The sequence below is a fragment of the Sinocyclocheilus rhinocerous genome, unplaced genomic scaffold (assembly GCF_001515625.1).
Source record: "Sinocyclocheilus rhinocerous isolate Xijiao unplaced genomic scaffold, SAMN03320098_v1.1 scaffold1041, whole genome shotgun sequence".
NCBI lineage: Eukaryota > Metazoa > Chordata > Actinopteri > Cypriniformes > Cyprinidae > Sinocyclocheilus > Sinocyclocheilus rhinocerous.
Window position 1 is genome coordinate 63,598 of NW_015637595.1, and position 26,792 is coordinate 90,389.

The 26,792-nt window shown below is 34.2% G+C and overlaps 2 protein-coding genes across 2 annotated transcripts in view; one reads left to right on the forward strand and one right to left on the reverse strand.

The window, feature by feature from the left end:
• LOC107749232 (SH3 domain-containing RING finger protein 3-like) overlaps positions 1-3,419 on the forward strand; it is a 62,953-nt gene extending 59,534 nt beyond the window's left edge. Inside the window, exon 11 of the mRNA XM_016564326.1 lies at positions 3,164-3,419. Coding sequence (XP_016419812.1) covers positions 3,164-3,332 — 169 coding nt within the window. The 3' untranslated portion in view covers positions 3,333-3,419. The remainder of the gene's footprint in view (positions 1-3,163) is intronic.
• A 10,387-nt stretch (positions 3,420-13,806) lies between these two features.
• Positions 13,807-26,792, reverse strand: part of septin10 (septin 10) — a 14,879-nt gene continuing 1,893 nt past the window's right edge. Inside the window, exons 2-8 of the mRNA XM_016564327.1 lie at positions 26,241-26,355; positions 24,542-24,737; positions 21,223-21,437; positions 18,553-18,721; positions 18,355-18,457; positions 15,526-15,791; positions 13,807-14,178 (exon numbers count right to left, since the gene is read on the reverse strand). Of these exons, the coding sequence (XP_016419813.1) occupies positions 14,163-14,178; positions 15,526-15,791; positions 18,355-18,457; positions 18,553-18,721; positions 21,223-21,437; positions 24,542-24,737; positions 26,241-26,355 (1,080 nt within the window). The 3' untranslated portion in view covers positions 13,807-14,162. The remainder of the gene's footprint in view (positions 14,179-15,525; positions 15,792-18,354; positions 18,458-18,552; positions 18,722-21,222; positions 21,438-24,541; positions 24,738-26,240; positions 26,356-26,792) is intronic.

The following is a 26,792-nucleotide window of genomic DNA, read 5'->3' on the forward strand; positions in this document are numbered from 1 at the left end:
AGTAACAGCAGTTACTTTGTTTCCATGTGTTGAGTGACAGCTCTGGTGTTGCCATGGTGACAGAAATCACGAGTAAGTGCAGAGCGTTGTGTGTGAACATGATCTTACTGTAGTTCTAGACTAAATATCAACATGTGTTTACTCATCTCACTGCACACAAACACATTCAGTGTTCCTCACAATCAATAAAAACAGTCAAATGCAAACTCATAATGACTGTTCATGGAAATAACGGTGAAATCAAATAAAATACAAATGAAAGATGAAAAACTACAAAATTAAAAATGTAAAATTTTAACTATGGCAAGTTGAAGCAATAAAATTACTAACTGGGAATAAATTGAATTAAATAATGAGACCTAAATAGTAACATTAAAACAGAACAGAAACAGAATTTGGGGAAAAATAAAACAAATTTCATGGGGCCCTAAAATTGTAATTTTTGTTCAACCTAATAAATTGTTGATAAATTGTGTAATTCTTGTGATTTCAGTTATTTAGACATGCCTTTTGATTACTAAAACTTAATTTAACCAGAGTTGCCAAACAGAGTGCTGATAAAATTAAAACATGGGAGATTTTAATTTAATTATTATTATTATTAGAAGTACATTCTACTGTCCAATAGGAATATATTTCTGTCATAATTTGTTCAAGTTAAACTGAACTTTTATTTTGGCGGGTTTGATTTATTCCTCCAACAGTGTTTTTCTGACTGGATTCTGTGTTGTGCTGAAGTCTTAGGGCTCTCTTCCTGTGTGTTTTCTCACAGAAAGAGAAGAGGAGCAGCGGTCTCCTCAAGCTTCTCTCCGGAGCCGCAGCCAAAAAGAAGTCTCGCTCTCCTCCGTCCGTGTCTCCGACCCACGAGCCGTCCGCTCACGGCCGAGCCGGATCCTGCCCCATCGAGAGCGAGATGCAGGGTGCGATGGGAATGGAGCCGCTGCACAGAAAGACCGGATCTCTGGAACTCAACTTCTCCGTGTCTCCGCCGGCGCGACAGCCCTGCTCCTCCTCGCCACTCGCTGTTCGGCCCGAGCCCAAGCCTCTGTCCCGAGAGAGGTAACATCCGATTCAAGATCTAAATGCACATTTCAATGCATGCATTTAAAGGCTCATGCAACCCTAAAACACATTTTTTGAGATGTTAACATATATGTACAGGTTGCACATCAGTGAAAACAACAACAGCACTCATTATGTCTATTATTATAACATGTGTCCCTGCAGCACAAAAGCAGTGTTAAGTCGCTGGGGTATATTTGTAGCAATAGCCAACAATACATTGTATGGATCAAAATTATCCATTTTTCTTTTATGACAAAAATCATTAGGATATTAAGTAAAGATCATGTTCCATGAAGATATTTTGTAAATGTCCTACCGTAAATATATCAAAACTTAATTTTCCCAAATATTGTCCTCTCCTAACAAACCATACATCAATGGAAAGCTTATTTATTCAGCTTCCAGATGATGCATAAATCTCAATTTAAAAAAATTGACCCTTATGACTGGTTTTGTGCTCCAGGGTCACATATGCACATGAATTTAAGACATGTAGCAAGCTTTTTCTATGCAAATTTATGCATTTTAGTTAAATAAATAAAGTAAAATCAATGCACTTTAAGCAGCAGGTGTGTTTTTGAACAATGCTTTACAGCATGGTGCTGTTTGGTTTGTATCTATCCGTAGCTGCACCCTCTTGTGGACTGATGGTGTAAAATTTGATGTGTTTGCTAGTATTGAAATATGTAATGAGAATTCAAATATAATCATTCAAATTTTGACAATATTTAATATTCATACTCTACTGGTCAATAGTTTGGAATAATTTGGAATATTTTTTCTTCTGCTCACCAAGGCTGCATTTATTTGATGTGATGTGAATATCTGTTAAACTGTAATTGATTGCTGAGTCAGTATCTCCAGATCTGGGCTGTCAAAATAAAATCACAACTTACAATATTCATCCAATTCAAGATCTAAATGCACTTTTGAATGCATGCATTTAAAAGGTCATTAAACCCTAAGACACATATTTTTTAAGATGTTAACATATGTACAGGTTGCACATCAGTTTTCTGAGCTTTTCTCAGTATTATTCATGAGATTGAACTCTTATGATCCAATCACTGCGCTGCATTATGCATGAGGTTGTCTTAAAGCGGAGAATTCAAATCTAAATGCACATTTGAATGCATGAATTTAAGATGTTGTAGCAAGCAGTGAAAAAAATGACAAAAAAGATTTTAAAAAGTAACTTTTTTTATTTGTGCAATTTTATGCATTTTAGTTTAAACGTACAGTAAATGCACTTTAAGCACCAGGTTTGTCTTTGAACAATAATGCATTACAACATGATGCAGTTTGATTTGTATTTATCTGTTGCGCCCTCTTGTGGACTGTTTGGTGCGTTTACTAGTATTGAAATATATCATTTAACTCATAAATCCTATTTTATCATTCAGTTTTTGAAAATATTTCATATTTATACACTACCAGTCAAAAGTCTGGCATGATTTGGATTTAAAAAAATAAATAAAATAAGTTTCTTCTGCTTACCAGGGCTGCATTCGTAAAAATACAGTAAAAATTGTGAAATATTATTGTAATGTAAAACAGCTGTTTTCTATGTGAATCTCTGTTAAACTGTAATGTATTTCTGTGATGCGCAGCTGTATTTTCAGCATCATTACTCCAGTCTCCAGTGTCACATGATCTTCAGAAATGCCTTTACTGTCACTTTTCATCAATTTAATGCATCCCTGATTAATAGAAGTATTCATTTTTTATTTTTTAATTGTACAAAATTAGTGTATTACTATTTTCCACAAAAGAATGATTTCTGAAGATCATGTGACACTGAAGACTGGAGTAATGATGCTGAAAATACAGCTTTGATCACAGAAATAAATTACAGTTTAACAGATATTCACATAGAAAACAGCTGCTTTACAGTGGAATAATATTTCACATTTTTACAGTATTTTAAATCAAATTAATGCAACCTCAGCAGAAGAGACTTCTGTAAAAACTTTTTTTCAGTTTTTTTTTTTGGTTTGAAAGCTCGAGTAATGCATCTTGAGACGCTTATTCAGTCCCGTGTGAATGTTTCTCCTGTTATTAACCACATTGAGTGCAGTTTTCGGTCTCTTTCCGTCAGGTACCGCGTGGTTGTGCCGTACCCGCCGCAGAGCGAAGCAGAGATCGAGCTGAAGGAGGGAGACGTCGTGTTTGTGCACAAGAAACGAGAAGACGGCTGGTTCAAAGGGACTCTTCAGCGCACCGGCCGAACAGGCCTGTTCCCCAGCAGCTTCGTGGAGAGCTTCTAGAAGATCCAAACCAGCATCTCTACTGCCATCGTCAAGACAGATCCGGCTCATCTCCAGCAGATCCTGACAGAAGCTCTGAATGATGACGACACAACGAGGATGTTATTTATAGCTTACAAGACAAGATGTGAATGTAGGGAGTGATGAATCTCGCAGAGCCTGAAAACCAAGAGTGGCATATTTCACACCAAAACCAAGAGAGAGAAAAATCATTAAATAAGTAAAAATAACAAACTTAATTCTATTTTGCATAAAGCAATTAAAGCCTATTTTGTTGGACCATTAAGATTTTTATTTTTTTGCATCATTTTTTATTATTTTCCCAATAGATGCTCATTACTATAGTGCAAAAAAAAATCATGACATATTATTTAAATGGTAAAATATTAATACAGCATGTTAGTATTAGTATAGTAGTGCTTTTATGCTCATTCAAATATATATAAAAAATGCATTACAGGAAATACACCAATGAGAGTTTAGGGTTAAATGTGTGTAATTGTGAAAATAATGTCACTACGGTGAGAATTATATATATATATATACATTTTTACAAACACAAAAATACAGTAAAAACAGTTAATCTGATTTCTGAAGGATAACGTGACGCTGAAGACTGGAGTAATGATGCTGAAAATACAGCTGCGCATCACAGAAATAAATTACAGTTTAACAGATATTCACATAGAAAACAGCTGTTTTACATTATAATAATATTTCATTATTTTTACAGTATAAATGCAGCCTTCATGAGCAGAAGAGACTATTAAAAATATGAACTATTCCAAACGTTTGGCCAGTAGCATATTTCATTTTTCTTTCTTGTAATTTTGGAATGAAATATGACCCGGATATGTTTTGCTGAGATTCACTCACACTGCCTGTGGTTTATAATGAAAGTTCGTTTACAGTGAAAGCACAAACTTGTTTTATTTTATTGGCTTTCTCCGCCGCTGCTGTCTCTCCTAGAGCATCATGGGATGTGCATGCTGGTTCACTGACACTGTTTGTCTCTTGTTTACCGAGCGTCGCTGTGTTGAGCTCCAGATACACTCCAGTTCGATCAACTATTTTCCATGTGCTCAGAAACAGACTTTACACGAGCACACAAACACGTTCCGGCTCTGTCGAACATAATTAATGCAGATGTGTTATTATTCTGATAGCTATAGACATCAAACCGTTTAACGATAACGCTCTCAGAACTGTTGATCTTTTGTGATCTAAAAAGAGAAAACTGATCGTAGAAGATGACATTTCACACCAGGGTTACTAACATTAACTATATCTAAAATATTAAACACATTTTTGTTAAATTGGGCATGAAATGTATATGAGTGAAATGGCTTCTCAAAGAAGACAAAAAAAGAGTAGGGCAGGGTTTCATTTGGTCTTTCAGGAATTGATTGGATCGTTGTCGAATTTTACAAAAATGAATAATGTGCACAGATAAATAATTTATAATAAACACTGCAATGCTCCAAAAAAAAAAAAAAAAAAAAAAAAAAGAATTATCGATTTTGATTTCATGCCATGGCAACTTTAATTGAAATAAAGTTTAAAATAAAGTAAAATATAAATATTAGAAATGTTAGAAATGTTGCATTGGCAGTTAACTGAAATGCAAAAGTTGAAGCACTAAAATTACTAACTGAAAAAAAAAAACTAAAACTGAAAAAAACAAAATATATATATTTCATTTTAATTTAATTTTTTTAGTTATATTCATTTGTTATATATATATATGAACGAATGAACGGCACGCCAGCATCACAAACTCACGACTTCAGTCAGAACAGACCACACGTTTAATTGCATCAGTTATATGATAGGAGCTGCTCTTTTGTGGGATTGTTGTTCAGCCGACAAAACATTAACATGCCATTTTGAAAGAAACTCTACAGAAAACAGGAAGTGATGAAGACTGATGGATCTGGGCCTGTGTTCACAAAACATCTTAAAGCTAAAAGTAGCTCATAATTCGCCGATTTAGGAGATAATCTTAAAAATAACAGTCGTGCTTAAATTCAGGACTCCTACATTTTTGCTCTAAGAGTATTTCACAAAGCGTGTCAGCGCTAAAACTAGCTCCTGAATCTGTGAAAGGTTAGGAGCAGTGAAGAGGAGTCCTAAGTCACTGAGACCAAGCCACAAACTATCCTGAAATAGCTGTTTCCAGCAATCTGCCTCGGAGCAGAAACATTTCAGTAACACGCTGCATTTATTTGCACACATTAGTGGTAAGATCAAATGTTTTGTGAATACGGGCCCAGATGTTAAGACGGCCTCTTTTACAACTACTTCAAACTTTCAGAGGCTTTCTCTGCAACATCAAAATTTGTCTGGATTATTTGTATTTTTTAATAAATCTAAGTGACAATGTTCATTGGTGTCAAATTAAATATGCCGTCTCTCCTGACGCAGGTCCGCTGGCGTGTTCTTGCGTGTGAAATCAGTCCAGAGACGTCCAGATTACGGGCCGCTAAAACTGGACGTGTTCTGTTTGCACTGTTTTTAATTGTTAGTTTATGTGCAAATGCTCCAGACTGATGCCGTTGCATTGCATTTTGCCGTTAGACACCATTTACAAATATAAACGTTTAAACGTGCAGCTGTTTTTAACACACGGACGCTAAACTATGAAAGCCTGCTTCCGCCACTGAATAAAAAATTAAAAGGTAATTGTGACTTTTTATCTCGTAATTCTGACTTTTTCTCGCAATTGTGAGTTCATATCTCGCTATTTAGATTTTTTTCCTCTCCTAAAATTCTGACATTTTTCTCGCAATTGCAAGTTTACATCTCGCAGTTCTGGCTTTTTTTTCCTCACAATTCGGACTTTTTTCTGACAATTCTGATTTTTTCTCGTAATTGCGAATATACATCTCACAATTCAGACTTTTTCTCGCAATCGTGAGTTCATATCTCGCTATTTTGATTTTTTTTCTCACAATTCTGACTTTTTTTCTTTCAATTCAGACTTTTTCTCGTAATTGCGAGTATACATCTCACAATTTTGACTTTTTCTCGCAATTATGACATTTTTCTCGCAATTGTGATTTTTTTCTCGTAATTGCGAATATGCTTTTCGCAATTCTGACTTTTTCTCGCAATCGTGAGTCCATATCTCGCTATTTAGATTTTTTCTTGCAATTATGACATTTTTCTCGCAATTGCAAGTTTACATCTCACAATTCTTACTTTTTTCTCACAATTCTGACTTTTTTCTTGCAATTCTGACTTTTTTCTCGTAATTGCGAGTATACATCTCGCAGTTCTGGCTTTTTTTCTCACAATTCTGACGTTTTCTCGCTATTTTGATTTTTTCTCGCAATTATGAAATTTTTCTTGGAATTGCAAGTTTACATCTTACAATTCTTACTTTTTTCTTGGAATTGTGAGTTCACATGTCGCTATTCTGATTTTTTTCCTCCCCTGAAATTCTGACCTTTTTTTTCTCGCAAGTTTACATCTTGCAATTCTGGCTTTTTTTTCTTTCTTGCAAGTCTGACTTTATAACTCACAATTGTGAGTTTATATCTTGCAATTGCGAGAAAAAAGTCACAATTACCTTTTTTATTTTTTATTCAGTGGCGGAAACAGACTTCCATGGTAAACGGCATTCCACTGCAGGCTTGTACTCAGACTGAAGCACAAAAGAAGCATCTGAAGGTCAGAGAGACACATTTCTGGACCCGTGGAGGTTACGGATGATGAAAAGCATCACATGGATTGAGTCATGAGCACATGGATTGTTTCCGCATTATTCAGCGTTGAAGTCAATGTTTTTGGACGCTGGATCTTCATAAGCACAAGATGGTTCATCCAAACGTTCCTACAAGTGACTCCTGGCTTCGTTTCTATTTCTTTGGATGGATTCCTACAGTGTTTTTAATCTCATGGTCTGTATGTCGTGCTCTTTTATCAAATCATTATGGATTTGATCATGGTGCCATTTTTTCTAACTTTGAGTTTCGGCACAAGTGCCGTTTTGCTCGCCAAAAGACAAGCACACGTTGGTCTCCATGTTGGAGATGATGGACGGTCACGGTTCCTGCTTCTGAAAAGAGGAATAATTCACCTTCAGATGATCATTCTGTCATTATTTACTCTCGTCATGGTGTTATTTTCACAGGCGAACACAAAAAGGAGAATTCCTGAAGTGCAAATCTTGTTTTTGTGCTAGAAATAACATCTTAAATAATGGCAGAATGATTCACGTTAACGTTTCCTTTAGAGCGTGTGTTTCAGAATGAACTGATCGTACGTTGGACTTTCACACGACTGCATCGAACGAAAATGCTCTATATGATGACATATTTATATGCTATTGGTGCTAGAGTGGAGATGTTGGGGAATATTTCCTCAAGCACTTGTTCTCTGGAATTTGACATTGTTTTCATTTACACATTGTCTTATATTGAATATGATGATAATGTGGTTTGTAAATTTGTTTGTCAAGTACATTTTAGCAATAAATGCCTTTGATTCAAAACCACGATTCGTGGAGTTATTCATATACAGTGTTGGGCGGAAACGCATTACAAGTTACGTAATCAGATTACTTTTTTCAAGTAACTAGTAAAGTACTGTACAGATGTGAATTTATATTTTCTTCAGCCTGATGCTTATTCATTTCACTTTCGGTTTAAAAAGTCTTTTGCCAAAAACAGAACTTTTTTTGACCCCCCCTGGGGTTGACAAACACGCCGGCGCGTTTTGTGGCATTTTTTCTGATAACCCCTAAAGGAACTTAAAGTACTCCATCATTTTTGTTCGTACAGATAAGAGCAATACATCAATCAAATCTGTAAAGGGTCTACTTTTATTTGTATACACTCATAATAACAACAAAACGTTGTGCTTTTGTAAAATAAAGAAAACAAACAGGGTGCACTGTCTGCCGCTTCGGTCTCCGTGATCTTCATTTAGAAACGCGTCACAAAAATGAACAAACTCAGCGAATACTTGACACACAGACATGAGAGAGATATATCTATAGAAAGCTTGGCATGTCTACTTGTAAACGAAGTAAGTCGTGTCGAAAAACAAATATTCTGTGATAAAGTAATCCGTATGAAACCAACACGATGTACAGTCTTTCCCATCTGAGCTAATTATCTCTAATGTGATCACGCTTTTGATATTACAATAGTGAGACACGTGGCATGTAAACATCACCTCCGTAAACAAAGCAGCGAGGCTTTTCTTCAAGTTCATCTCAGCTACTGTTCGTTTCTGGAAGAAGACACGCTGAGAGGAATAAGCTTTGGATTACCTCAGAAAAAGAAGGAGGCTTGATCCAGCGGAGGAGGTCATTTACATGCATAAGTCTTTCTTTTATTAGCCTACTTGCGTTAGTTGTTATTGTGTTACTTTGACAAAACTTGTAAGGGAGCGCGGGGCACAAACTATCGCGGGGTTAGTTGTAACACACGTGGTTTAAATATTTCCACACATGCTCGCATAACCAAATTTACGGTATTTACTAGTTGCCATATCAACACTATAAAAAAAAAGTGCGCCAAAATTCAAAAACCTTTTGAAGATATCCCTTAATATTTATTTTACCAAAGTAAAAGTACATTTCTGGCTGAAGTTAATTTTTCATCTCAGTTTTTAGCATTCATTTAAAATAAGACAAATCTGCTATTATTTTATTTACGCCAGCATGGTTACGTGTTCATCGTCAAACAATAAATGTGATTATTTTTAATTCTTAAAAAAAAAACGCCATTATTTTATTTGAAAAAGTTAATAATTTTATTTTATTGACAAAATATTTCAGTTTGTATATATTTTTTTTAAATTGGATCAGATAACATTTTAAGCTGTGTTATGGTCATGTTACAATGTACCCCACCTATGGGGCTTGCTGTCACATTTCACTTCCATTCTTTTGAGGTAAATGCCGAAAAACATATACACTGTAATTATGAAACAAAGTGACATATTTGTACTAGACAAGTGTGAAATTAATGTGGATAAAAAATTATACTCTGAACCCCTGTGGCAATCTGCTGTATTTGATGAGTTGTGCGCAGTTTGTCTCATGCACATTAAATGAATCTCGCAGAACAATTATTTATCCAGCCACAGCGTAATAAGAATCAATTCCACTCATTGTAACCACTAATTGGATTCATTACTGTTGGACTGATTACTAATTGGACTAGTGCTGTTTAACACAGAGGTCAGTCTGCAGAGAAGCAGCTGCTTTCATTGAAAACAATGAATCATTATCATGACGTTTGGTTCTATTAAAGGTTCTCGAGTGTCTGCATTCATCCGGTGATGTGTAGTAAAATACAGCAGCGCTACTGAATCTACGTTTTGCGACTTGCATTGCATTCAAGATACACGTTTTATCAGTTGTATGCATTGCCCGGGAATCAAACCCATGCTCTTGACTTTGTTTGAGCTACAGGAATCAACAGCACCACAGTAAATTAAATGTTTTATCCGAGTCGTGCGTTTGGCCCGGAACTGTATGTGATGAAAGACTGCGACGCAAAATAATGAGAAAATGATAAACAGACAACACAGATTTATATTGTCATCCTCTCTCGCCGCACGCAACAACAAATACACAACCCACTGTATTAAAGGATTTTTCAAAGTTGGAAATAAAGATTATTGGAGTTTGTTTTTAGTGAAAAAGTGCATCTGCTGTTGTCTCTCGCATCAAAATCCAGCCACATATTTGTTTAGAGCTGTTTAAACGCTGCTTGATCTGTGCAGATTTCTCTCCTGATTCACACCAGAACACCTTTTCACTGGAGGAAGCGTTATTATGGATTATGGACAAATTAAAATCGTCTTAATGCTGGATTTGTTTCAGCTATTGTCTTCTCCAGATGTTAACTGATGAACTGGAGCTGACGGCACCCATTCACTGCTGAGACTCTGATGCAATGCTACATTTCTCTAAAAATTCTCCAAATTTTCTTGGCCTTGGCCTGAGGCTGAGCACATTTTCAGCATGCTCATTTCTGAGTGAACTTCTCTAAAGTCAATACATGCTAGAGTCATTAGAAAGCATCTGTTTAGTGACGCGGTTCTGCTCATCTCTTGGTGATTTCAGCTCTGTTCTTTGCTCTAGTACCGTATGAAGACATGAACATGTCCAATACAAGACTTTCGCTCTAATCGAATCGTGACCTGTCTGTTTCTTTCTCGGCTATATCTCTCTTCTCCTGCTCTCCGTGTTTTCCGCATGCTCAGTCCTGGAAGTGTCACATCTCGTGTCCGAATGGAGTGCGGTCTTGTAATTGGAAATTTCAAATCTTCCGCAGCAGGCTGAAGTAAAAAAACAATTTCCCCGCTGAACGCCGAGAAGAGTCGCTCAAGACGGCCGTCAACGACTGTCTATCTAAATGCAAATGCAGACGATTATTCCAAGAGCTCCGACACCAAACGAGGTTATTCCGTTCACTACAACTGGAAATTGGCTTGTTTGAAATTCCCCTCAGGACACGGGAAGTGACCACAATCCTGGGAAATCATTCAATGATAGTCCAGCAGCGATGGAAGGTATCTCATCCACATCAATCTGAGTTTATGTCCTAACCAGCTGCGACAAGCAATGAGTGAAATTACATTTTGTTGGTCACTGGTTTGTATTTCAGAAAGTTGATCCGTCCACACTGAAAACTCATTTGAGCAAAGTATATTCGTCATCAAATACGGACGAGGAGAGATTGATCATGCAAGCTGAGAAATGCCAAGTTTCTCATCACAATGATGCTGCCTAGAGAAACATCTCAGGAAAATACAAGGTATGTGTTTTTAGTTTTAAAGGGTTCATATGATGCTATTTTAAAGATCATTATTTTGTGTATTTGGTGTATTCAGACTTATTGAAATAAATTGGAGACCAATGGTCCATTCACACCAAGACTGAAACTAGATACACTCCTGTTCAATGGTTGGTGCTTATTTAAAAAATTTATTAATTAATAATAAAAAAAAAAAAATAAATAAATAAAAACACGCCCCTTGTGCATATCATTAGGGTAATTTTTGTCTTATTCATTCATTCATTTTGCCTGTCTTAATGCAAAACTGTGTTTTTATTGGAATTTAGTGACATGTTTTTAAAATGAATTATTTTTAAATTATTTTGAAAATTTGTATGATTTTATTATTCGGTTTAACAACTTTTGACATCAACAACACGATTTGGGAACTGTTTTGTCCCTTTTAAAAGCTCATAATTCTAACTATAAATGATTTTGAGTTAGTTAGTTGTATTTTATTATTTGCTTTTATCAATTCACCACTGATAAACTGCTGATTAAAACTTTAATTTTCTGTGAAGATGCTTTGCGGCGATTTGTATCGTGAAAAGCGCTATGCAAATAAACGTGAAATGAATTGAACTGAATTAACATGATTTGTTTTCGCTGCTGTCGGAGACCCATTAGAAGAGACTAGTAGAGAGCTGCTGGTTTGGGTTATGTTGACCACAGTTTGTGCGTTAATCGAGCAGATTGGGATGATTTAGTTTCGTAGTTTCACTGAATGAAATTCAACACTTAATGACATCAAAACACATCGTGTGTAAGAGATATAACAGCTCCAAACACAAACTTATAAACAGATGAGCTAATTAAGACATCATTTTCATAACGTACTCATCTCGTCTGCTTTCTGAAGTACCGTATCAGCTATAATAACTTTACCTCAAACCTGTCCAGTCAGAATTTGCGCTCTTTTCAGGACCATAACGGTCACATGACGCCATCCAGCGATTGAACGCTAGTCATACGAGAGGTATTCACTAACTTTTTTTTGTCAGATGAAACCCAAAAATATTTCAGTCATAGTTAATATTTCAATCATTGAAAATATACCCCCAAAACCCACATGAAAAAATACTATAGTAATAGTATACTATAGTAATTTATAGTGAATACCATAGTGTTTGAATCCTATCTCACTGGTAGGTCTTTCAGGGAGGCGAGGTATCCAAAGCACATCAACTGGTCACTGGGGTTCCTCAGGGCTCAGTTCTAGGACCGCTCCTCTTCTCCATATACACTACATCACTGGGTCCCATCATACAGGCACATGACTTCTCCTACCAAAACTTTGTCTTTCTCTTTATTTATTCCTTCCTTTCCTTTCTAGCTTGTACTTATTTAAACAATGCCTGAAACTTGGTATTGTGAGCACTTCCTCTGACTGTTTGCCTCGTTAAGAAGAATCGCTTCGTGTATTCCCCAATTGTAAGTCACTTTGGAAAAAAAGTGTCTGCAAAATGACTAAATGTAAATGTTTTTGAACCATACTATAGTAAAGTACTTGAATTAATTTGTTGTGGTAATTCTATAGTTGCTGTGGTAATAATACAACTATAGTAATATAAACAAATGACTTTACCCAATACTATAATACAACTATAGGGTATATTATACTACAGATTACTGTAGTAAAATCTTATTCCTTCCTTTCCTTTCTAGCTTGTACTTATTTAAACAATGCCTGAAACTTGGTATTGTGAGCACTTCCTCTGACTGTTTGCCTCTTTAAGAAGAATCGCTTCGTGTATTCCCCAATTGTAAGTCACTTTGGAAAAAAAAGTGTCTGCAAAATGACTAAATGTAAATGTTTTTGAACCATACTATAGTAAAGTAAAGTACTTGAATTAATTTGTTGTGGTAATTCTATAGTTGCTGTGGTAATAATACAACTATAGTAATATAAACAAATGACTTTACCCAATACTATAATACAACTATAGGGTATATTATACTACAGATTACTGTAGTAAAATCTAAAGTATACTACAGTATTTATTACAGTTTATCAGTTCACTATAGTTAATACTACATTATGCTGTAGCATTCATTAACAACGTGTTGTAAATACTGTAATATATACAGTATAACACACTTTACTATAGTATGGTTCAAAAACACTATTTACTATAAATGACTAGTATTTTTTCATGTGGGTTAAATATGTACTTTTAAGTTAATATTTCAACAATTTAACAACACATTTGCATGCCATGCAAGTTAAAAAAAAACTTTAATCAATTGTTTAATTTTGAGTTTTATTTTAAAGTTATTTTGAACATTTTTATGATTTAATTTATCCCGTTTTCATAAACTCACGAAGCAATTTTTACGGAAATAATCTAGTTTCAAATGCAGGTTTGTCAGGCTGTATATATATATATATATATATATTTTCTTAGCAAGACACATTTGGCATTTCTGCTGTTATCATGACAAAGTTTGTTTTCAACATTATTTAATGATATATTAAACCATAATTCATTTTGTGATTCTAAAAGTTTCAGGAATTCTACTATATGAATATTTAATATCGGAATAATTAAAATACTTCATATTTATATATATATATAAAATGTCATTAATTTAATATAATTCAATTAAGTAACTGAATTCTACTCATTCTTGTTATATTTATAAAATGTCCTTTATTATATATAATATGACACCCGAAATAACACTGTTTAAATACATGAGTATAAAATGTGGAAAATAAATGCAATAAGGTAAACATATTTGTGGTAAACTACTATAGTATATTTCTGATTAATGTTTTTAGCCCCCCACAACCATAAAAACACAAGTCCCCAGCAGAATAATCATACGCTTACCAGTAAAAATAGTAGATTAACATGTTCTCAAACGAGCATATTCTGTGATAAACATCTGCATCGTGCTCATAAGAAATGATTTGTTTTTAGGCCCCAAAGTGAAGTGGTGTGCTGTTCTTCAAAGGTGTCCGTGATTCAGTACCGTAATGCTGGTGCGATGTAGATTTCTAACACTGCTGTGTGTTTCTGCCTCGCCTTCACATGAACCCAGAGCTGAAGAACGACAAACATCAGCTGTGAGAACACAAACAGCGACACGATGAGCAAAAACTCCCATAATCACTTTCACCGTGACACGCATTTACTAATGATCTGTGATTTCTGTCAGTTTTATACAATGAATATGTAAATATTAAGCAGAATTCATTAGAATCTGATCAGGATTTTTACAGATGATACGATTAGCAATTTCTTGACAGCTTGCTCAATTTGTTCATCCTAATTTAAAAAATAAAATAAAATAATTATCAAGAGCTCCAATAAAAATGACAAAAGTACTGTAAGTTGGTTAACTGATAAGCAAATAAAAAGGGCAAAACATATTAGTTTTAAAATATGTAGACATATATTTTAAAAAGGCAGTCTTGCACAAAAATTATGCATTTTAAGATTATGAGGCTTATGAGGATTAAGCTTCATGCCAAATTGATAATCACCACTGAGGAAATTAATTATTATTATTAAGTTTATTTATTATTATTATTGTTATTATTAATAATTTTATTGTTTATCTATTACCAGTTCATCGTATTTTTAAATTTTAATTAATAATAAATTACATTTAATATTTAATTATATTCTATTTATTAAATATTGCATTTTTATTTATAATAAATATTACAATATTTAATTTTCATTTATAATAAATAGGTTGACCTAATTCTCTTCCTTTTCATTTTGTTGGAAGTTGGTAATATAAAAATTATGTATTATATTTTATTTATGAGGACAAAGCTTAATCATCCCAACTGAGGAAATTTATCATCATCATCATTTAAATTATTTAACCATAAAATTAATTATGGTTTAATATTTTACTCACCAGTTTATCATATATTTAATTTTATGTATAATAAATTAAATTTAATATTTTATTTATTAAATATTGCATTTTTATTTATAATAAATATTATAATATTACATTTTTATTTATAATAAACTACATTCCCTTCATTTTCATTTTGCTGGAAGTTGTCAATATAATTCAATTTTACATCTGACCATGTAAATACTGAGCAGGATCTATAGATGATACCAATTAACTATTTCTTGTCATCTCTGATAAACAACACAAACGTTTCATATGTTGATTGGTTAATTGTTAAAAGACAGTAAAATATTAGTATTAGTAAAATTTGTAGGCCTATGTTTTTATATATCATTATATATAATTCTATTGTTTATATTTTACTCACCAGTTTATTATCCTCTCTAAATATGTGATATTTAATTTGCATTCATTATAACTTCCGACCCCTGCTTTCTCACTTTGTTAGACACTGGTAATATACAGTAAGCTGCCATGTCTGCTGTTGTGTGCAGTGTTTGGGAGGAACTCACTTCTTGCGGTCTTTGTCCTTCTTATTGTTGGAGCTGGTGTTGAAGGCCTGCGCCTGCAGGAGCTCGCTGGCAGCTCTGCGCTTGCTGAAGATGCTCATCTCCTCCTCCAGACTCCGGCGCTTCTCCTCCAGCTTGCTCTTCTCTTCCGCATGCATTCGCTTCAGCTGCTCGAACTTGCCCTGCAGCTGGAGCACACACACAGAGTTTACTGTACACACGCATGCAGACAGCTGAGAAGACTGCATGGTATGCATGCAAGATATTTGCTTACATGCCCGTTTGTAGTTTTATTACCTTATATGGGTCAAAGTCGAAAAGGGTTTAAGCATAAAAACAATAAGTGTAATACTGCTTTAAATTGTTGTTCTTTCCCCAAAAAATGTAAAAAGATTTCTGTTTAATTTAATTTCAATTTTGTTTGTGTTTTTCTAAGCAAAAAATAAATATCATACATTTCTCCCTGATTTACAGAAGAGACCCTCTAAAATGTCATTCAGTGTAACAATCTCATCAGGCATATTTACAACAAACAAAAATTTACAGAAGAGAGCCACTAAAATGTCATTCAGTGTAACAATCTCATCAGGCATATTTACAACAAACAAAAATCAATTTATGACATATTAAACGACTAATTACTAACACTAATTAGTTGTAATTTTACATTTTTTAAATGTGCCTCTATCCTAGGTTTCGCCCGTTTGTCGGTAAGAATTTTTTACTCATTTAAAATACAATAAAATTTAATATGCACACTTATTATTTTATATATTTTAATATGTACACGTCAGAATAAGCATGTTGTTTGAATTTTTACATAACTATAAGTGTTACACTGAATGACAATGTAACATTATTTCAACCAAATTGTAACATTTTCTCCAAAAACTTATTTGAAACCTTAAAAGTAGGCATTCAATGTGCTTTCTATCGACATAAAATCACTTTTGTAAATTTCTTTTGATGCGGACATCTTAACGTCTTTGACCCATATGTCAGAGAAACTAATATTTCACCAAAAAAAAAAAAATATATATATATATATAACATCTTGTTGCAACATTTTACAAAAATCAAGATTGAATATATTTGGTCGAAATCCCATGTTATAAAAGATGATGCTATTAAAGACAATACTAACTGATTAAAATGCTAAATGTTTGCCCTCGTTGCTCACAGCAACCCGTCAAAATAAAAGTTTGATTTAACTTGAACAAATTGTGACAGAAATAAATGAATATTTTACAGCAGGCCTAAAATGTACGTCTTAATGTAACTACTCCTACTATTATTTACAATAAATTGATTACAACTTTTGTATCTTACAATTAACCTTTTAAATTAAACTTTAAAGCTTTATTTTCTAAAGAATAATCACACATCGTTCTTACATGTTTTAATTTGAACAGTAAACCTCTGTTGTGCAGCACACACAAAAAAGAAAGGGTGTTTAATTTTCATTTGATTAAAAGAAAAGAAAGATTAAAATACACAGCACAGAATAAAAAAAAAAGAAAAAAAAAGGCACTATTATTGTTTAAAAAAATAATTAGTTTTTATGAATTTGATTGATTAGACATGCTTTTTGATTATTAAAATTTTATTAATATGCTTTACTTGTTTCAGCAGCGCATTCAAAAAATGAGGGAGATAAAACATGCATCTTACAATGTCAATTTTTTTATTAAATTGAGATGTATGCATCGGCTGAAATCTGAATAAATAATCTTTCCATTGATGTATGGTTTGTTAGGATATTTATCAACAGTAGATCATAAGGAATAGCTTCGCATAAATGAAAAAAAAAAATGAAAAGCACAAACCTGTGGAATCAATATTATTGTAGTATTGAGATACTGTTGCAGTTTTTATTAACATTTTGAATTAGTCTGAATTTTCAGTTTGAATTTTAAGTTAAAATTTTTTTGTCATTTTGTTGTGTTTTTGTCACTTTTAGTTTAGTTTTTTTTTTAATGTTTATTTAGTTTTTATAATTTTTTGTGTCAGTTTTAGTTATTTTGGTACATCAAGTTAAACTGAGAGAAAATAGAAAATGAGAAATGCATTATAAAATATATTTTTATATTTTATATATTTTATTTCCAAGTAATGAAAAGTGCCGCGTTCTGACTTTAAATGTGCTGCGCTCACACTCGTTTCATTCAAAGCATTTTCTTCAAGTTTATTAATCATATTCCTGTTTTGATAATTAAAACTTTTGCTACACCATTTAAAATATTTAAGGCTTATAATACTAATAGTTTTAATACTATTTTGAATTAGTTTTAATTTTATATTTTCAGTTTTTTTAATTTTAAGTTACATTTTTAATCTCTGTTGCGTGCTTTCGTCACTTTTATTCATTTTTTTTCAATTCATTTTTATTTAAGTTTTAGTTATTTTAGTACATCAAGTTAAACTGAAAGAAAATGAGAAATGCATAAAAAAAATATATTTTTATATATAAAATATATTCTTTAATTTTTTATTTCAGTTAACATTTTTTATTTCAAGTACCGAAAATGTTTTTTTTTTTTAGTTTACTATAATAACTGCGTATAATGTCCAAGTCTTAATATGTGACCCTTGCTAAGAACTTCATTTGAACAACTTTAAAGAAGATTTTCTCAATATTTAGATTTTTTTGCACCCTCAGATTCCAGATTTTCAAATATTGTCCTATCCTAACAAACCATACATCAATGGAAAGCTTATTTATTCAGCTTTTAGATGATGCATACATCTCAATTTCACAAAATTGACGTTTAAGACTGGTTTTGTGCTCCAGGGTCACATATTAAGACTTAATAGCTTTAAATGCGGTCAGACTGCATGTTTCAGACTCTCCTTCTCTGAATGAGTGCGGCTCTGAAGGGTCTCGTTATTAGCCGAGATTCCATTCTTTCTCTGTTTTGAGAAGCCGAGCAGAAATCTGAGGAATGTCTGTGTGAGCGAGGTTAAGTAAACAGTTCCCATGCTCCCGTCTCCAGAGCAGCTAACGAGCAGCTGTGGTTAACGAGCTCTCACCTGACGGGCTTGCACTCGGGGTCGGTGTCTCTGAAGCCCATCTCCTCCAGCTTGCAGCGTCTGTAGAGCTCGTAGTGCCGCGTGTGCGTCTGCTCGCGCAGATCCTCCGTGTTCACGCAGATCAGCATCTCGCGCAGCTTCACGAAGTCGCAGTGGTTCTCGTTCTCCACTGAAACACACACAAACACACCCGAGACCTGTTTGAGACCAGGTCTAGCAAACCTAACCCCATACTTTATTCGATTATTTCCTTCATTTATTAAAAAGTAACAAAAATAAATATAAGAATAACATAAGTTCAAAGTAACAAAAATAAACATAAGAATAACATAAGTTCAAAGTAACATTAAAAAGTAACAAAAATAAACATAAGTAGGAAGTTTCAACAGATCTCAATTTGTTTTTAATTTATTTGACAAAAAAGTAAATAAAAAAAATCTTGAATATCTTTGCTCACAAACACTAAAATATGAAATATATAAAAATGTATATTTATAGCAAATTTGCCTCGTTAAACTGACAGTTGTAAAATGTTATCAAACATGATATCCGAAGTGAAGTGGATTTACGAAATCAAAACAAGAAATGTCTGTTTTGCTTCTATTACCACATGCAATTTTAATTGACCGTTCGCGGACATGCCAAATATATATATATATATGTACACTACCGGTCCAAAGTTTGGGATCAGTAAAACTTGTAATGTTTTTTAAAGTAGTCTCTTGTGCTCATCAAGGCTGCATTTATTTGATCAAAAATACAGAAAAAAACGGTAATCTTGCAAAATGTTATTACAATATAAAATAATGGTTTCTATTTTAATATAATTTAAACTGTAATTTATTTCTGTGATCAAAGCTGTATTTCCATCATCATTACTCCAGTCTTCAGTGTCACATGATCTTCAGAAATCATTCTAATATGCTGATTTATTATTAGAATTATCAACAGTTGTGTTTTTTGGGAAACTGTGATACTTTTTTCAGAATTCTTTGATGAATAAAAAGTTAAAAAGTATAAATTTATAAATATAAATCTTTTCAAACAAAATAAATCTTTGCTATCACTTCTTAACAATTTAACACGTCCTTGCTGAATAAAAGTTTTAATTTCTTTCAAAAAAAAGAAAGAACACAAATGTACTGACCCCAAACTTTTGAACGGTAGCGTATATTGTTAGAAAAGATTTCTATTTTAAATAAATGCTCTTCTTTTAGAATAAGAAACAACTTTAAAAAAGCATAAAAACATCTGATCTGTGGAAATAGATCTGTGCATTAGTCTGTTAAAGCTGCCACTGTAATAATGCTCAGGAAAAAAGAAAAAACACTTGTATTTATTTGGTTAAATTCTTAAGAATCGTTTCGATTTATTATTAATTTGTAATTATTTTTAACCGTTTCCCCGTCTGCGTTTTTGCTGATTCCCACTAAAATTTCACGGCCCCCAGAATATTTTATTGTATGAATATCTGAACATGCAATACATCAAAATAAAGATCAGACCCTCTACTTTCAAACAAGAAAATCTGTTTTATTCTAGCGTCAAGCATTGTTTTTAATCAACACTTGAATGTAGGTAGGTTTCATAAAAAAAGCAACATTTTGAGAAAATCGCATTTTTATCAAATTCTAATAAATCTGGATCATATTCAGTAATATTATCAAAGCAACGCTGCAGTAGATGGCGTACTCCCAAAGCTTGCACACTTTCTGCATCCACACGTCACTCGCTAACATTAGGCAGTTTTCATTTATACGCGGTTAGTGTTGACGATCGCATTATTTTTCATATGCATACATACGAGATCGCTGGTTTCTGCGTCTTCCTCGCCTGTGTTTTTGATCGAGTGATTCTAGACTCATTCAGGAGATGCGTAATAGCGCCCCCTAGCGTACAACAGCGAAAACACGGAAAGTTCTGTGTTTGGCGGGGAAAGAGTTAAACGTAGCCTGCTTATATAATTTAATAAAAATACACAAAATAAATTTGATACAATCGTGATTAGAGTTGGGTACCGAACTCGGTACTTTTAAGGGTACCGGCCGAATTACGTCGGTACTACCGAGTACCGATTCACGTTAAATCAATCGGTGCCATATTTCGGTAGCTGAGAACGCATCTGGGCGCATACGCTACGGAGAGAGAAAGAGAGACTCGTTCAAACAACACACAGGGCGAGCCGAAATGTTCTGAAGTGTGGTTACATTTCTAGGGCCGTATGTGGTTTCTACGAAAACGTGGACGGGATCGCGGAGTCCATTCATAAAAACGTAATTTACTCTATAGCGCGGAATGCCACGGAATTCGTCAATTTTGGACGAATATTTGATTTTCAGAAAAATTAAAAAGAATTTCTGGAAAAAAAAAAAAAAGTTTGTAGAGCCCTATTGTTCAAAATGTTGAAATTGAGACTTTTGGACTTATTTTTTCACTGAAATAAATGTTTTTGTAATTACACAGAGAGTAAAGTACCGAAAAAAAGGTACCGATACCGGTACCGTACCGGTTAAAATGTGAACGGTACCCAACCCTAATCGTGATGCATTGAATTGAATCGAATCATTGACATGATAATCGTAATCTAATTGAATGGTGAAACCAGTGCCGAGTCACACCCCTCGCGTATAACTCATGATAAGAGTGAATGTGCGTCTGATAAAGGCTCACCCTGCACAACGCCCCAGGGATACTGCCTCGCCTTCACCATCTTGTTCCCGATGCTCACCTCCTCTGTACTGCCCACCACAGCGAACGGAAGATGGCCCTGGAAGAGCATGATCGTGCACGTTATTAGGTTAGCCTGAGAAAGCCAACCTACTGATCTGCTATTTAAGCTTTTTATTATTATTCTTCTTAGACTACATTTCTGAATGCTACTCCTCCTAGAGCTTTCAAGCTAGAACCACCAAACTCAGCCCAGCTCTTCAGACTGATCTGACTTAGTGTGCTTTGTCTTTTCAGACTGATTCGACTTATGGTTTTCATAAAGATTAAGATTAAAAATCATAAAAATCCCATAGATTTACATCGACGGAATGTTCAGATGAGCCAAGACTATTCAAACTCCAACTGTCAAAATTCAAATCTAAACACACTGAAGCACATTAGACTCAATCAGACTTGCCTTCTATGTACTATTTCTAACCCATTCAAACTCATTCAAAATAATCTAATATTTCTAATATCTATCTATCTATCTATCTATCTAAGCGACATGCTAATCATGCTAGAAACATACCAACATGCTAGTAGCATGCTAATCATGCTAGCAACATGCTAGTTTCTTGCTAATCATGCTAGAAACATGCTAGCAACATGCTAGTGACTTGCTAATCATGTTAAAAACCATGCTAGTCACTTGCTAATCATGCTAACAACATGCTAGTAACGTGTTAATCATGCTAGAAACATGCTAGCAACTTGCTAATCATGCTAGAAACATGCTAGTAACTTGCTATACATGCTAGCAACATGCTAGTTTCTTGCTAATCATGCTAGAAACATGCTAGTAACTTGCTAATCATGTTAAAAACCATGCTAGTCACTTGCTAATCATGCGAACAACATGCTAGTAACATGTGTTAATCATGCTAGAAACATGCTAGCAACATGCTAGTGACTTGCTAATCATGCTAGAAACATGCATAGTAACATGCTAATCATGCTAGTAACTTGTTAATCATGCTAGGAACATGCTAGTTACTTGCTAATCATGCCAGCAATACGCTAGTGACAGGCCAATAATGCTAAGCATGCTAGAAACATGTTATCAACATCTATCTAATCTATCTAAATTTTCAAACTTCAGGCTTTCAAAACTGCTTTAAACTTTCAGGCTAGGCTTTCTCAAGCCAACCTAAAGTTTGTCTTGCCGAACTCTTTTATCTAGTTCTAGATTAACACTGCTTCCAAAATGTGCAAATGACACACTAATGACTCCTTTTGAGTCCGACGTAATCATCTGCGATTCAGCGAATGAGTCAATATAACAACAACAGTCAAAATTAATCTTCAGCCTTGATTCAAACTATTATTAAAATGGCATTAATGATGTTGTGGAGTGTAAAGCTAATCGTTTTATTTGTGATGATGCAACAAATCCTGCCGATTGTGCAGCATAATTTCATGCAAAGCCTGCACTCGTTATTCCCAGCCTATAATTCCTGAATCCAAGATGATGAAAGACTCTCAGGTTTGGGAATAAATTAGGAGAAATTAGGTACAACACACGTAAAGCCCATAGAATGGCTGCTGTAATCAAAGACAAGAGAATCGATTGAATATTAATAACTGATTATATTTGTAGTCAGTGCATGCTTTATTTCCTGTGAGCTTTGCATAGCAAAATAAAACCCATATTCTGTGATAAGTTAAATGCCATAATCAGGGTTATTAGAGTTGTACAAAACCGAAAATTAAAACACATTTTTGACACCTGAAATAAAATTAGCATTATTAACTTAAATTAAACGAATAAATAAATTTCAACTAGTTGCCAAGCCAACATTTCTCATTTTCATTCATGCACTAAAATAACAAAGTAAATCTGAAACTAAAATTAATTAATTTTTATACCTGAAATAAGATAAATGTTTATAATTTCTTTCCCAAAAAAATAATAATTATTAATTATACTGACACCAAGCTTTTGAATGGTATAGTCCGTGTATAATGTTACGAACGGTTTTTATTTCAGATCAATCTTTGGATCTTTTTATTCATCAAAGAATCCTGAAAAAAATTACTCAGCTGTTTTAAGTATTGCTAATAATAATAATAATAATAATAAATGTTTCTCGAGTAGCAAATCAGCATATTAGAATGATTTCTGAAGATCATGTGACACTGAAGACTGCAGTAATGATGCTGAAAATACAGCTGCGCATCACAGAAATACATTACAGTTTAACAGATATTCACATAGAAAATGGATATTTTAAATCATAATAATATTTCACAATTTTACTGTTTTTGCTGCATTTCTGATCAAATAAATGCAGGCTTGCTGAGCAGAAGAGACTTCTTTAAAAACATTAAAAATCTTACCGTTCAAAAACGTTTGACTGCTAGTGTATAACCAACTTTTTAGATTAAAAACGCAACTTCCAACAGATTTCTATTGCTTTTAAATTAATTTTTCCAAAACAATAGCTTGAGGTGTGAATGTCTCTGCTCCCGAACACTAGAATATGGAAATAACTTTTATTGCATCTTCTGATCACACTGCAAAATAATGCAGTATTTGTGTCTTGTCTTCCAGTGCAAACGTCTAACGATTATTAAATCAAGATACTTGAGATGCAAAATGAACACGTGAAGAAATAGATCAAAATGAAGTGAGTTTATGATTAAAACAAGAACACATATCTGCAAATAGGTTCCGAAAAATCAACTTAATTCAAAGAGAAACTAGTTTTTATTCGGCATCGACAGATATTTGTTCTTGTTTTGATCATAAACTCACTTATTTTTGTTCGATTTCCCACAAAACAAGATTTCGTATGCTTCTCCATATGATTTAATGTGCATATTTGCTTCTCCAGTAAGGATGTTTAGATATTTATATTAGAAAACAAAAAAATACTGAGGAATATATTCATTTTTTGAACTGTAATGTCATGACTTTATGAATTTTTTTTTTTTTTACCTGACTTAAGACCTTAATTTTCTATAATTGAGACTTTTTAGGACCTTTGCAATATTAATATTATATTGAATAACCCGCTTAAAAATACACCGCTCTTTCATCTTTATTTGACCCTCTAACTCTAGCACTCTCTATTCTAATTCTATTTTATCTATTTGTTTTCTTTTTTTATCAGCATTAAGACGTTTTTAACTCATTCTGACGGCACCCATTCACTGCTGAGACACTGATGCAATGCTACATTCCTCCAAATCTGACGAAGAAACAAACTCAACTCTACTCCAAACCTTTAACAGTGAACAGCACTGGATGTTAAATCAGTAAATGATCAGAACGGACCTCTGTTGTTTGTTCATCTGATCGCCGAAGCCGACAGTATTAACCACGGTGAGCTTCAGACGAACGTTGCTCTCCTGAAGATCGTACGTCTGCGCTCGCAACTTCACCTTCGGCTCAAAATGGGACGACTCGAAATTCTCAAAATTGGTGTTGAAAAGAGTGTCCATCAGCGTGGATTTACCGATCCCAGTTTCTCCTGGAGGAATAAGTGCAATATACTTACTCCATGTACACATACGCAAGACACTGTACTTATTAACTCTATAATAAACCATAATTTCTAAAGCTCTAAATGATCAAACTTTGCTGTTAAACTTGTTTCACACTCAATCTCCTCACGTCTACTTTTGTCTGATTGAGAGTTTAGTGTTTAATCCAGTAAAAGCTCTTTTAGTGTAATTGTAGAAACGCTTCTCGTGTCAAATCTTGACTGATTTTGATCAAGTAAGCATCAGAATAACTGCAGTAATATCTCCAGATGAACACTCACTGGACTGAAGCAGCTCAGCTTTACTTGATTCTCCATCAATCATGTTTTAGAGTCTCAAATCTGATCCTCAGGATCTTTTGAGGAGCGTTTGTTTCCAGAAGCTTTACTTTCACTGTTCCTCAGCGGAGGAATGATCTTCACAAGCCTCCAGAACATCTCACATCTTCTGAGGAGCCTTTATTTCTTCAGCTCTCAATCACTGCATTATATGTTTGGAGCATTTCAATCTCATCGTACTGAGACAGATTACTGGAGATATAGAGACGACTGATATTTAGATCAGTTTATGTCAGTATCTGCTGCACTGTTATCTCACTGATATCACAGATTCTTCAGTTTTCCAGCATCTTCTGCATATTTGAACCCTCTCCAACAGTGACAGTATGATTTTGAGATTCATCTTTTCACACTGAGGGACTCAAACACAACTATTAAAAAAGGTTCAGACATTCACTGATGCTCCTGAAGGAAACACGACGCATTAAGAGCCGGGGCGTGAAAACTTTTTGAAATTTGAAGATCAAGGTAAATTGTACTTAATTTGTTTTCCGGGAAACATGCAAGTATCTTCTGTTGCTTCCGAAGGGCAGTACTAAGTGGGGAAAAAAAATTATATTTCAACAAAATAAGAAAAATTTGGACATCTCCATTCTGTTCAAAAGTTTTCACGCCCCGCCTCAATGCGTCGTGTTTCCTTCAGGAGCATCAGTGAATGTCTGAACCTTTTTTAATAGTCGTGTTCGAGTCCCTCAGTTGTCCTCAGTGTGAAATGTTGGATCTCAAAATCATACAGTCACTGCTGGAAAGGGTTCAAATATGCAGAAGATGCTTGAAAACTGAAGAATCTGCAGGAGCTGGGGGGTTTTTCTGAAGAACAGCAGACTGTTTAACTGTTCAGAACAAACAAGGGACTCATGAACTATCACTAAACACAAAAAACAGTAGTGGATCAGACACACAGTATTAAGAACTTTTGAATGGGGTTTTTTGAATAATTTCAGCTATTTTGTATTATTTTTAAATGTAAACATCTTTTATGTAAAATATCTTACTCAGGACATGCATAACATGAATGCAAAATAACATGCATTTTGTATGACCTCTCTTATTTTGTTAAAATTATTCACATTTTCACAGATTCTGCAACTTTCGCATGCCGCTGTAAATATCAGCATCTGCAGCATTGCTGTGTTTGAGTCTCTAACTTACCGATGCACAAGATGTTGAAGCAGAATCCCTGACTAGTGGACTTGTTGACGAGTTGATCCGGCAGACTGTCGAACCCAACATGTCCCGATAGAGCCAGAGGACGGGCGTTCTTGTCCTGGAAGAAACCAGTGAGCGAGAAAACATGACGGCGACCGCTGCTTTTCAAATCTTCCTCTCAAACATGTGTCTAACAGGGCTGTCAAAAAAAAAAATTTGAATTTCGAATGTCCGTCGAATTTAAAGGAGACATATTATGCCCCTTTCTACAATATGTAATATAAGTCTCTGGTGTACCCAGAATGTGTCTGTGAAGTGTGTCTCATTTTGAAAATGCCTATTTTGAGTGGAAGCAGAAACACGCTGTTTTTCGTGCCTGTCTCTTTAAATGCAAATGAGCTGCCGCTCCCCGCCCCCTTTTCCAGAACAGAGCTGCGCCATTACAGCTCGTACCTGAGCCGTGGGTGTAAACGTACAGATTAAGGGGCGGTAATATTGTAATGAGATCGCTTTGCCACGTCACCAAGGGAGCGAAATCAGACGCGCTTGTTTTCT